The sequence below is a fragment of the Grus americana genome, chromosome 5, assembly GCF_028858705.1.
Source record: "Grus americana isolate bGruAme1 chromosome 5, bGruAme1.mat, whole genome shotgun sequence".
Taxonomy (NCBI): Eukaryota; Metazoa; Chordata; class Aves; order Gruiformes; family Gruidae; genus Grus; species Grus americana.
Window position 1 is genome coordinate 69900633 of NC_072856.1, and position 13764 is coordinate 69914396.

Sequence of the window (13764 nt, forward strand, 5' to 3'; positions counted from 1 at the left end):
GGCTTTACAGAAATAAATCCCTTTATTCGCGTCGGGCTCCGTGTAAAACGCGTACAGTACCGGCAGCGGGACGGATGGGACAGGGAGGACGCGGGTACCGCGGGCAACGGCCGCCGCTTTACCGGCGCCGCCAGGAAAAGGGAAAAAGGGAAAAAGGAAAAGGAAAAAGGAAGAGGTTCAGGCCCGTTTCCCCCAGAGCAGGTCGCCGTGCTTGGCCGTGAGGTGCCCGGGTTGTACATTCCCATGCAGGTGAGCATGCCCAGCCACCGAGCGAACATTACAGTACCGTAACAGCAGCCACAGCAAGCTAATACTGCACAACCGTGTAAGTGGATTAAAAAAATAACATTATTTTTCACAAATACCACACAAAACCCTGTTGTCCTGTATAACGATCTCCAGGATTTTCTTCCACTTATCAATGTGAAGCTTCGTGCTACAACAAGTCAAAACATGACTATGTGATAAGCGTATTTATTCATCGGCCATCTGACATCCGCCACGACAGGCAGGGTGCTGTGCTGTATCTGCTGAAGAGAAGAGCAGACGGGCGGGAGCGACTTCTCCTCCATCACCGGGCGCTCGCCCGCAGCCGAGCTCATGGCGGGGAGGGAGTCGGCCCCAGCACGGCCCCGTGCTCTGCAACAGCGGCCCTTCTGCGTGGGAAACGCAGGCACTGCGAACCAGCAACACGGGGACAGTCCCGCGTGCCTCCCTGTAAACAGCTGTCCACCTGAGACCGTTCTTCTAGGTCGCTATCTCCAGAAATTCTTCTAAACTCTTCCTGATGTGCGGTGGCTGAGACGCAGCGTGAGTTAACAGACTGTGGCCCATCTGTGCAAAAAGTGCTTTTGATAATTTTGCTGTGGCTGTCCGGATGTTTCCTCCAGCTCCGGGCAAAGAGCCACTGTTCGTCATGTTTCCCAGGAGGTGCCAGAGGACAACCAGAACTTTTTGCTCCACAGCATAAGGCTTCCGTGGGTATAACTCCATAACAAGATCTGCAGGAGAGATGACAGGGCATCAAGCAGTGTTCTGAGACTGTTTTTAAAACAATTCAGAAGTGATCCCCTGCTTTGAGAGGTGTTTAAAACCACCTAACGTCAAATCATCCTCTGAAAGCAACTAACGAAGGAATGCCAGGCACAAGAGCTTGTCTGTTGTTGCAACAGCATCAGCACTCCAATAAAAGACACCAGCTTTCCCTGCAAACACCCTTTTATCCTCTCTCAGGAGTTTACGCAGTTTACTGGTACTGCTGATAATTAAAATTTTCCATTAAATTAAAAGAAAATAAGGGGGTTTTGAGGGTGTTGTTTTTCTAGTTAGGATTATCATAAGGACCTTTATTTCTCACAGTGCACTGTGTAACACCTGATATTTTATGATTTCCCTTCTATCTCAGAAATATGCAGTAGGTATTGGAGTTTAAGGAACAAAGTAGCTTTATCCTATGAATACATATAAAATGAAACATTTTCCCTACTCAGACAATTACATCATTAATTCATATTTCTTTGGCAAATGTTTGCCTTTTTGCTAGAATAGGCTCTTCTGATACACAAACTACTCCAGAACGTCCCAGCAAGAGAAGAACTGTTTGAAGCTGGTGACTAGCACATTCAGAAAGCATAAATTTAGGCACATTTCAAGAACAGACTGGCCATTATGGAATTTAGTTCTATTTCATCGCTACCACACACAGAACTGCTCTGAGAGTAAGCCAAATAACTAACGGCTGTTTGGTTCCAGCGTATTGCCCATAAAGACATCCCTTGTTCATGTAAAACATCAGAGGAAAATTTGGCACTTCTGCTAGTAATATTAAAATGTGTCTATAAATTCTAATTAATATATAAGTGAATTCTAATTAAAATTTGTCTTCAATTTTTAAGCAAATTTGTCTTTAAACTTCTGACACCAGCTTAAGACGACGACCATTGTGAAGCCTGCTGTCTTTGTGGTGACTGCAGCTCAGCTTCTCTCCTTTAGGGCTGAACACCAATATTTATTATCAAGAGCCTTAAAACAGGAACAAGACCAACTGTGAAAACTAAGAAGGTACAGAAGAAAAACTGAGGAGCCAGCCTTAGGGAACAGTGTAGTTCTGTGCTGGGAACCTCAGGAAAAGCTGTCGGTCGTTCCTCGCCTCTCTTGCCAACAACCGTCTGAGGGTCGGTGTTGGGACCGGTGTTGTTCAACATCTTTGTCGGCAACATGGACAGTGGGATCGAGTGCACCCTCAGCGAGTTGCCGATGACACCGAGTTGTGTGGTGGGTCAACACGCTGGAGGGAAGGGATGCCATCCAGAGGGACCTGGACAGGCTGGAGAGGTGGGACCATGCCAACTGCATGGAGTTCAACAAGGCCAAGGGCAAGGTCCTGCACATCGGTCAGGGCAATCCCAAGCACAACTCCAGGCTGGGCAGAGAATGGATGGAGAGCAGCCCCGAGGAGAAGGACTTGGGCTGTTGGGGGACGAGAAGCTCAACATGAGCCAGCAATGTGCGCTGGCAGCCCAGAAAGCCACCCATGTCCTGGGCTGCGTGTCCAGCAGCGTGACCAGCAGGTCGAGGGAGGGGATTCTGCCCCTCTGCTCCGCTCTGGGGAGACCCCCTGCAGTGCTGCGTCCAGCTCTGGGGTCCCCAGGACAAGAAGGACATGGAGCTGTTGGAGCCATGGAGATGATGTGAGGGCTGGAGCACCTCTGCTATGGAGACCTCAGGCTGAGAGAGTTGGGGTGGTTCAGCCTGGAGAAGGGAAGGCTGCGGGGAGACCTTCGAGCCCCTTCCAGTCCCTGCAGGGGCTCCAGGAAAGCTGGAGAGGGGCTGGTGCCAAGGGCAGGGAGTGACAGGACAAGGGGAATGGCCTGAAGCTGCAGGAGGGGAGATGGAGATGAGATGTGAGGCAGAAATCCTTCCCTGTGAGGGTGCTGAGGCCCTGGCACAGGTTGCCCAGAGAAGCTGTGGCTGCCCCTGGCTCCCTGGCAGTGTTCAAGGCCAGGTTGGATGGGGCTTTGGGCAACCTGGGCTAGTGGAGGGTGTCCCTGCCCATGGCAGGGGGTTGGAACTGGATGGGCTTTGAGGTCCCCTCCCACCCAAACCATTCTGTGATTCTATGAATGAGTACTGAGAGGGAACAGGACCTGAAGACAGTGACCCAGACAAGGCCCCACTCCCCAGACAGCACCGCGGCCCTGGCCTACGCAGGGACAGACAGTTGCCGACCGGGCAGACATGGGCACATCTCACTGCAGTACGTCCCACTCAGTTACTGACAGAACGAAGCTCATTACAAAACAAAACTCATTCTCTCTGATTCCATATTATAATTATCATAAGCTTAAGGTATTTACACATCTTCCAGGGGAGTACCTGACTACATAATAATCTTTTGTTTTGTCAACAACAGCTTCAATTTCCATTAGGAGGAGGTGAAATGTGACAACTGCTGCATCGTTAATGCCCAGAATCTCCCATGACAGAAGGGAAGATACGTAGCCACCACCGTCCTACAATGAATTAGCCCAATTAGGATGGTACACAAACAAACATGCAAAGTAAAACATCACTTTACCAGCAAGCTTTTCTGTCATGTCTTGTTTTGCTTTTCCATTCAGAAACTGGGCTTTTGTACAGAATGGCTGGAGGAGCAAATAGTTGTCTAAATGCAAAGAACAAAACACGTTACAATTCTTAAATAGAAAATTAAGCAGTCTGAAAATAAACACAATATGGAAAAATGTAAATAAGAACCTTACTTATGATATATTAACTTCAAAAAACACAGTGATGTATTTAAGGGCATAAAAAGATACTTATAACAAGCCCTAACTCCCAGAATCTGGTAGAACGTGGCATATTCATTTACTGAAAATACTAAGATTCTGCTCCAAAGCTAAAATAGTTGAGGAAGGAAAATAGTTGTGGCATACACAAATCAGCAAGAATCTCGGGTTTTGACCTGTTTAAGAGATTCTGCAGTGTGACAGACTTCTGGATAATGAAACGCAGAGTGATGCAGACTGGTTGAGGCAGGCAGGGACCTCTGGAGATCATCTGGTCCAACCCCCGCTGAAGCAGGGCCACCGCAGCCAGTTGCCCAGGACCTCTTCCAGGTGGTTTCTGAGTATCTCCAAGGGTGGAGACTCCACAGTCGCCCTGGGCAACCTGTTCCAGCGCTCGGTCACCTCACAGCAAAATCACCTGCTATGGGAAAGAACAAAACCGCCTACGCACGCCTGGCAAGTCCAGCCAGCTCTATTTCTTTATTGGGCTGGCAAAACATTAAGATGACCTGTGTGGTTTAAAAAGTCTGAGAATAAGGCCAATGATTCATTACACAATCTAATGATCAGATGGAAACTGCTGGAAAGAGTAACTCTTTAAACTTAAAATTTAATTAATACAATTGAAACTTTTTAAAATCAAGAGAGAGTAATTTACTTACCTAAGTGTTGGCATAAAGCCTGAATAACGTTTGTGGCAGCTGCATAAATCCCTGGATTTTTGGAGTTCAGGTTGTTGTCTACCATGGCAGGAATTAACATGTTGATCACAGGTGATAAATTGTCTTTCAGCAATGGAATCATCTTGTGCATGGTCTCCAGAGCAACCTGATTTACTTTACTGTTTGAGTCATGTAAGCGAGACTTGAAAGCATCAAAGATCTGAAAAAGTATACAGCATTCATCAGAATTACCAATTAATTTTGAGGTGGATATTACATTTCATGCCTTATTCTTACACTTTAATTGTCCACCTTAGCAAAAGATGGCTCTGATATGCAAACACCTGGGATACTTTTTTTAGCAAGTAAAGCAGTATTTGATTTTTTTCTACTGTATCTCACCTCATCTGAACGCGAACCATTCCTATACAACGTAAGGAAGGTAAACTAGCCATCTGTAACTTTCAGTATGACTGATATTTTCTGCAAGCAAGTATTTTTAGCAAGACATCGCTCTATTTAGCAAAAAGAATGTTTTACAGATTTCAGAAACATTCACAGTTAACAACTGTTGGGCCTGATCATACTATCTGTGTCCTAAAGACTCTCCCATTAGAAAGGATACTTACCTTAAGCTTTCTCATGATAAAGCCCTTTCCTCCCCTTCTGCCAGACAAACAAAGCAGGCAGAACTCGCGGCTGTGTTTCAGAGACAGTTTTTCAGATCTTGATTAATCCTCGCTGCTTTTTGTAACCTTTTATTATTCTAGTATTTCGATATTTACTCAGCAGTGGCATGAAAAACTGCATGCAGTATTCCAGAAATAGTTCCAAGAGCTCCTTCCTCCTATTTCCTTCCTTTACCACCTTTGTAGCTTACATACCTCCCCCTTGAGCATACCTCACCTATTCCTCAATGTTTTACGGTGAATCAGACATTCTTACTGAAAGAGGAAGGCAACGCTTTCATCAGAAAACTTTGTGACAAAACTTTGAAGACCTTTGAAATGAAATGTTTTCGTAGAGTTACCTTCACGAGGTTTGCAACGACAAAGCCCTGATTGTTCTCTGTATCTGATAACAGCTGCTTAATGCCATTTATTCGATCACGGAAGTCTTTTGCGTTCAATAAACCTATAATGTCTTTAACATATTCTTCACTTTCTAGTGCGTTACGAGGAGCTGTTTTTCTGGTGATTTCACGGGCCTCTGTAGTCTCTCTGTTGGGAAGGAAACAGTTATCCAGTGAACACAAAAGCAAGCTGAAACAAGAGTCTTTAATCTCAGACATTCTCTTTCCGTCTAAGTGCAAATACCAAAATTAAACGGAAATTCTTCTGACGAAGGACTTCCACTGTAAACATGGTGATTTAAAAAAAAAAAAATCACCTCACAGTAACTGCTGTTCCTAAAGTCTCAATATACATCGTAAAGACATGTATAGTTATCACACAAGAGAGAAGCCTCAACTGGGCAGAAGCCCTGTGCCCTCCCAAGGTTCCGTACGAGAGCAGCTGGGTTTGTGACCAGCAGCAGCGGGGAACTTCCCTCACATCCACAGGTCAAAGAAAAAAGTTAGTTACTGCAGTTTAATTCTTTATTCTCAAAGTACTTTAAACACTGATCCCAGTCTAGGTGGCACCTAAGCAACATGCCGTGCTGAGGTGGGAATCCAACAACTCTTCAGAGAGGATTTTGAGACAAATTTTCTAAGCATCTAATCTTATTAGACAGTCATGGAAAGAATTCAAAGATGAGTGGAATCACTCCTCTGTCCAGGTAAGCATCCTGCATCTACAGGCCAGCCCAGGTAGTCACCAACTCATTCCTAACTCACGCACAGAAGTCTTTGGTGGGAAACGGAATAAGCCTCTGTCTTGTGTTGTCAAATTCAAACCTGTCGGGTCTGTGAGAACAAAAGGCACCAACATCTCCCGTCCTGCCAGCGTGCCACAGGCCACTAACAGGACCCGGCTCAAAGGTAAGAGAGTCTTTGACGTACTGCAGTAAGTAGCACCTCCTCTAAGGAAGCAGACATGTAGTTTTACCAGCCAAAGCAAAATTTACCATCAAATGTGGACTTCATTATTATTTTGAGTAGTGGAGAAACGTGTTCCTGAACAGATACACCTTCTTCAACCTGGAAGCAGTCAGAGCCCCAGGAACTCTATAGGCTTGGGTGCAGGTTTTTGGTTTGGTTTAAATTTTGGGGCTTTTTCAGTTCAATAGAAGACAAACCAGAAAACTAATGATGGACAGAGTGTCATCTAAAACCTTCAGCATCCCCAGCTAGGATCTAACTAACTACTCAGCGTCCCGGTTGTGTTGGGTTTGCATGGCAGGGTTTTGGTGGCGGGGGGGCTACAGGGGTGGCTTCTGTGAGAAGCTGCTAGAAGCTTCCCCTGTGTCTGACAGAGCCAATGCCAGCCGGCTCCAAGACGGGCCCGCCCCTGGCCTAGGCCAAGCCAGTCAGCGCCTCTGTGATAACATATTTAAGAAGAAGAAAAACACTTAGAGAGAGCTTTTGCAGCCGGAGAGAGGAGTGAGAAGATGTAAGAAACTCTGCAGACACCCAGGTCAGTGCAGATGGAGGGGGAGGAGGAGCTCCAGGCGCCGGAGCAGAGATCCCCCTGCAGCCCGTGGTGAAGGCCATGGTGAAGCAGGCTGTCCCCTGCAGCCCATGGAGGAAGGATGAGGGGGTGTAGAGATTCCACCTGCAGCCCGTGGAGGACCCCACGCCGGAGCAGGTGGAGGCACCTGAAGGAGGCTGCGGCCCGTGGGAAGCCCACGCTGGAGCAAGCTCCTGGCCGGACCGGTGGACCCGTGAAGAGGGGAGCCCACGCCAGGGCAGGTTTGCTGGCAGGACTTGTGACCCCGTGGGGGACCCCACGCTGGAGCAGTTTGCTCCTGAAGGTCTGCACCCCATGGGAGAGGGACTCCATGCTGGAGCAGGGGAACGATGAGAGGAGTCCTCCCACCGAGGATGAAGAAGCGGCAGAAACACCGTGTGATGAACTGACCATAACCCCCATTCCCCGTCCCCCTGTGCCGCTGAGGGGGGGAAGGTTGAAGCCGGGAGTGAAGTTGAGCCCGGGAAGATGGGAGGGGTGGGGGGAGGTGTTTTAAGGTGTTTTTTTGATTTTATTTTCTCATTCCTCTACTCTGTTTTGCCTAGTAATAAATTAGATGAATTCCCTCTCTAAGTTTGGTCTGTTTTGCTCGTGACGATAATTAGTGAGTGATCTCTCCCTGTCCTTATCTCGACCTACAAGCATTTCGTTATGCCTTTTCTCCCCTGTTTGGTGAATGAGGGGAGTGAGAGCGCGGCTCTGGTGGGCACCTGGCCTCCAGCCTGCGTCAACCCACCACACCGGTACAGGCACAAACAGGTAACTTGGACTGCGGCACCACCAGGCACATTTTTTTCTATACAGTCTGAACGATGGTGTCTGAACTGATGGTGACATGGATCTACTGTGAATTCCAAGTGGTTTGTGCGCTGTGTGTCTTTTCATGGGCAGTCAATAAACAATTAACTACAAAATGCACAAAGCCATTTTAATATTACCAATTAAACCTATTTAAAAGAGTTTATCTCGGACACGTCAAGTTTTTCCTTTTCCCTCAGGCACGTTTAGTTTTCACAACCCTGTTGTGAATGTTTCTGTACTCCTTGTGGTGAGGCTATTATCCTGGAGGTAAAGTTACTAACAGGCTAAAACACAGAAGATCCTTACCTGTCAGTGATGCTGAGAGCATCTCTGGAAGTAGATGATGACCTCGAATGTCCAACGCTACAAGTGTGGGAACGTCTTCCTTTTGCTGAGGGCGTATCTAATGGCATCTCCCCCAAACCCTGCACAAAGGTGCAACCGTTAATTGACATGGCTGGTACAGCTCCGCACTGCTGGAGACCTTGTCAAATTGAGCCTGACAGCCGTGCAAAGCACAGTAGCAAAGTATAGTATCGAAGTACATTTGACCCAGTGTATCTGCAAGGAGCGAGGCACGCGCAGGGCAGCTGACAGCTACCTTGCCGTGCTGTAGTCGCCTGATTACTTGTCCCGCTCTGAATCCACTCCCCCTGTTCCCTGCAGGTTCACTGTCTGCACCCAACAGCCACTGGTACACAGTCACGTCTCAGCTGTTAAACAAAAGCTTTTCCACACACCTTTTCACGTAGATTGCTAACAGATTCCTTAATGTAAGGCAAATCCTTGGCTGGCACATACTTTTCAAGCGTTTTATCAAAATCAGGATGAGTCATCATACTGAAGAGCATCTTTCGACCATAATACCTGCAGGGCAACAGAGCACAACATACACATCCGTTAACACGGATTTGCTTTGTCGCTCTACTGACAATTATAGGTGCGTAACTCCAAAACGTGGAAAAGCAGGAAGACTGCTGTCTCTACGGGTAACCAGACACCCTTTCCAGCCTCCCACAGAGAACCGACGCTCAACAACATATCCTATCGAACAGTCTTGGCAGGGCTGGGTTAACAGTTGGACTTGATCTTAAGGGTCTTTCCCAGCCTAAAGGATCCTACGATTCTGTCCTCCGTCACTGCAGAGGAGCGCACACGGAGCTCTGCAGAGGTGTCAGCCCCCTGCAAGGCGCTTATCTTGACTATTAACCTCACTAACCTTGTTTGCTGTGAACTGTCCTGTGCAAACCTGGCTATTGCAGGGAAAATCCGATCAGCCACAGCTTTGGTTCCAGACAGAATGCGCTCGGGTCCCATACGTTCCACAATGTCCGAGAGGTGCTGGGCCGTGCATCTTCTCACCGCTGAATGCAGGTGGCTACAGAAAACACAGCTGCTTAGTAAAAACCCACCCCAGGAGCGACACAGCAGTCTCTATGTGCTCTACCAAATACCAAGTTCTCTTTTTTCTACCAATACAAGTTCTCTTTTTTCACCTTTAGCGTAATCTTCAACTAATACTGCTGCTATGCAGATACTTATTGTGGCTGCATAGAAAAGAATTTACTTTATATAGTATAGGAAATTACTTTATTTAAAAGGATAATGCATTGGATTAAATTTCATTTCATTTACTTAAAATTCCAAACAACAAGAACGCAGAATGAAAAATGAAAACTTGTATCCTTTTCGTTCAAACTCTGTTTCAACCTCTAACTGTGGCTTTTGGATTAATAAAACTATTTCCTTCTTTTTTGAATTTAATTTCTAGTTTTCCTTAAACTAATTGTAAAATATTTTAGAAAGCACACTACTACATGTTCTTTCCATCAACTTTATGAAAAACTAGTCCCTGTGCTTAGAAACACATTGCATACTTTATATCAATTGAAGATTAAATAAAGCAGTATTCTAATGAGTTCTAAAAACTTGCAGAAGTCTGTTGTCTACAGAACAGGGGCCATTAAGCACCTCTGCTGATGAAAATGAGAAAAAAGCTGGAATCAGTTTTCAAACTCGTGCAGCAGACTAACCTTTTTTATAAATTCTGCTGTACTTGCTGATCCCACATGTTTTCAGAGTACATGATTCTAAAATTCAAACTTTTCTTATTTTATTTTCATCTTTGGATTAAAAATCCTCCTTTGAGGACAGATTCACTGCACAGTAGACGAGACGTTTGTACGGCTCACACCATTCATAGGGAAACACAGGTTTAAAGGGGAGAGCTAAGGAACCGATTGACTTGATAAACCCCACCAGCGGCTGCCCGGCGTTGCCGCGTGACATGAACATCCAGCGTTCTTCCCAAACGGCTACCCTCCCACAACACCAGGATTTGCCACAGATTACCACGGCCTCACCGGAAGCAAAGCTACCCCTAGACTGTGCTGAGCAAAGCAGCTTCGGTTTGCAGAGACACAACTAACCGGGTCTGTTCAAACTGCAAAACCTGGCGGCTCCGAACACAGTCCAGGCTGCAAAATCCGTCCAGCAGCGCGGCAGCTCCCGCGCTGAACCCCCCACTAACGCAGCCATCCTCTCAGCTGCCACCGAGCGTTAAGACTAGCTTTTTTTTTTTATTATTATTATTATTATTATTAGTTTAAGACCAGCTTTGGCTCATGCTCAGCACCTGCCGTTACGTCCGTACAGCAGCCACATGTCTCAGGAGAAGGGAACCTGCGACAGACTAATTCCTGCTGCACGTCCCGAGGGGAAAACAAGGACTGTGGGGCTAAAGACCTCACTCCGTGGAAGCAAACAAGCCCCCGCTCCCCACAAATGCCCACTGCTCATGCAAAATGGTTGGAAATCTTTTTGTATGCACATAAGACCTTAGAATTTAAACACAATTCATACAGATACAAAACATGACTTGAAAATTTCTGAAATGCAATCATTTTCAGATCTAATCCTGGAATCATGCTTTGGAACAAGCATCTGTTCAGAGGTGAGGTTTTACAGCAGCAGTCCAGTATCCTTAGAGCAGCATCTCACAAAAGCAAACAAAAGTGGTTTTAGTTATTCTTGTTGGTAAAGTCAAAACCAATTTTGTAGCTGATGAAGAATCAGTGTATGTATCTACTCAGGGTTGCAAGCGTTAATACTTGTGATCACAGCAGGTTTGAAATGTGTTGAGCAGAAAACAGGTAAGCTTTAACAGGTCTTATGAATTGTAGGCAAAACGGTAACTGTCAACTGGAATACGTTAAGTTGTGGTGAGTGTAAGCAACTCAATGCATAAGCCAAATTTAGAAAAAAAATCTTTTGTGTCATTACACAGTTGTGTCAAACAGAACCTTTCTACGTCGTACTGAAGACACGTGTAATTTTTCTCCCAAGTTTCCACTCAAAGATAATTCTTGTACTCCTTGTTACAGCCTGCAGAGAGGACGGCTCCAGGTGTGCCCCTGGGCTTTGTTGCCAACATGGCCAGAGTTTCCTGAAGCCAGTGCTAGAAAAGCTGCAGCTCACAGCGCTATTCCAGCACCCACTGACGCGTCAGGCGTTAAAGCATACCGTACTCCCTGATTTAGACACAGCTCGGACCGAAGCCTTCTTAGCAGTGAAGAAATTCACCCCTGCTTGAAATCATGCATTCAGACTCACAGCTCAGATAATTTTGATGCCTTAGATTTCTGAGCTCACAAATCAGAGGGGTCAAATCTTTATTGGTGTATAAAATGCCCGAGGATAGGTCAGTGCGTCTGAATCTGCCGCTGAAAAGGGGGAATCAGATGTGGCCAGGTACGACCACGAGTACGGCGTGGCCAGGGGCTTCTGAAGAAAAGACGGGAGTACATCCACAGGCCGCTTTGCACGGCTTCTGAATTAAAGCTGCCTGCTCCTCTTAAATTCGCAAAACCAACTAATACATGTGGGCATGTTTCATGAATAATTGAAAACCCAAGGCTGACATTTGCCTTTGGGTTTAAAGTTCAGGTAATTGCAGTATGGTTCTCATCGGCTTTCAGGAGACAGAATCAAGATATTCCACAACAACCAGCATCCCAGGAAACACAAAATGTTTTGAATCAAGCCTAACTCTTACAATTTGTAGCTGTGCAGAAAGTTTAAGGATTGATTTATAGCGTAGTATCTGAAATATTTAATGGAAGGGACAGGCTACGATAAATGTAGCTTACTAAATGTCACCTAAGTGATGACAGGTAGATGAGAAATTAAGTACAAGTAGGTAAATATCTCACATACTGGAATGCCTAATGGCTTAAGTCTTGCTGTTACAGTGAATGAGGATGTACAAGAAAAAGAACAACATACTTAGCAGGGAAAGTGAAAGAAAGGAATGTAACTTCCACTACAGACTGCAGTGAGCCCGAGGTCAGAATCAAACCATGCAACCAGAAACGGAAGCTTGTCACGTTTGAGGTACTCAAGAAAATAAAGGCCACCACCACTGCAACGGAAATTAAAATGCAGACAAAAAAGACTATTAACCGGCTAAGTCTGGAGAAGAACATGAAATCAACCAAGATAGCTGCAGCGAGAGAATTCAGAGTTAGAAATCATCTTTCAAAATAAAAAGCAGTGCTGAAAACTGACACAGGCAGGCATGGGAGCGCAGAGCAAGCGAACAATGAGAGTGCTGGGTGAGCTTTACGAGGCAAAGCAAAATAGCACCTAAGAATACTGTACTAACAGCGAATAAAATTACCAAAGTCTTGCAAAACAACCAGAAAATATAGCAAGCTCCAAAATCCACAGCCAACTTTGTGCAGAAAGAAACAGGGAGGCTACGTTTTACTTTTATGCCAACAAACGTTGCCCTGGGCAGAAGTTTTGCAGAGCTGACTTACTACATTTTCAAATTTCTGCCTATTGTAGTGTGACTTTTTTTTTTTTTCCAAAAAAAGACTCTATTCGATAAATTTAATCTATTCACAAGTTATTTCTTTATAAAGTCTTTATAAGAATTACCTTTGCCCTCCATTTATAAGAGAACAAAGTGCACGTGCTGGAGTCACATTATTAACCATAGCCTTCAGTGCTTTGTCTACCTCTTCCCTTATAAATGTGTTGGATTCACCAGCTTTGTGCAAAAGGACTTTTACTGTATTATCTACTTCTTGATCCATGCTCTTTTTCAGGTAGGTGAACAAATCCCCTAAACAGACCACAGCAGCTCGAGAAACACCTGAGCGTAAATTCTTGACCTGCACACAGGAAAAACCCAAACAAACAATGAATAATGTTTATAAAATACACTTTTAACATAAGTAAAGCTTAATGTTTCCCTTTGTAATTTTTAAGTAACATTCAAAGCAACTGAGAAATACATTTCTAACTGTGAGAATTAAAATACAAACTCATGAAAAACGTTATAAAGTTACAATCTCATTTTTTCCAGGCTCTTAGCAAATCAGATCAAGTGTTGGTACCTGAAGTGTGAGCTGCTTTGCTGAACCACAAACTGTGAGACTGTCCAGCAGAGCAAAATTAACCCCACTGAACGTACCATTTCACTTCAGTGTGCCTGAGAGCTATAAAATACGTATGCACACAGTCAGGGAATACTCTGATAGTAAAATTTAACCTCTTGAGCCACAGCCAAACTTGTTTCGTGTAGCTTTGCAGTCAGAATAGTCGCATGGTAGGCAGACAAGCATCTAACAAAGTTCAGACCTTCGATTTTCTTCTCCCTGTACAAAAAAAAAATAAAATTAAAACATTTGCAAATTTTCACAAAAATATTAAAACACAAAATTCTAAGAAACCAAAGAGCAAACAAATTCAATTGTAAAATAAAGCAATGACATGTGACGTAGGAAATTTTCTCCAAGCGAGTCTTTCTTTTAATGCGGTAGTAGGACTGGTTTAGCACACCGGTCTCTCAATTCCTTCCTGCAGTCCTGCCCACAG

The 13764-nt window shown here is 45.1% G+C and overlaps 1 protein-coding gene across 4 annotated transcripts in view; it reads right to left on the reverse strand.

The window, feature by feature from the left end:
• Positions 1 to 3: 3 nt before the first annotated feature.
• TOGARAM1 (TOG array regulator of axonemal microtubules 1) overlaps positions 4 to 13764 on the reverse strand; it is a 48635-nt gene continuing 34874 nt past the window's right edge. For 2 of the 4 annotated variants that reach the window (XM_054828987.1, XM_054828986.1), the window contains exons 14-22: positions 13439 to 13544; positions 12823 to 13058; positions 9101 to 9259; positions 8622 to 8748; positions 8188 to 8306; positions 5481 to 5670; positions 4451 to 4670; positions 3578 to 3664; positions 4 to 1001 (exon numbers count right to left, since the gene is read on the reverse strand). In XM_054828987.1, the coding sequence (XP_054684962.1) occupies positions 748 to 1001; positions 3578 to 3664; positions 4451 to 4670; positions 5481 to 5670; positions 8188 to 8306; positions 8622 to 8748; positions 9101 to 9259; positions 12823 to 13058; positions 13439 to 13544 (1498 nt within the window). In that variant the 3' untranslated portion in view covers positions 4 to 747. Of the gene's footprint in view, positions 1002 to 3577; positions 4210 to 4450; positions 4671 to 5480; positions 5671 to 8187; positions 8307 to 8621; positions 8749 to 9100; positions 9260 to 12822; positions 13059 to 13438; positions 13545 to 13764 lie in introns of all 4 variants that reach the window. The other 2 variants (XR_008577517.1, XR_008577516.1) reach the window with 2 other exon arrangements.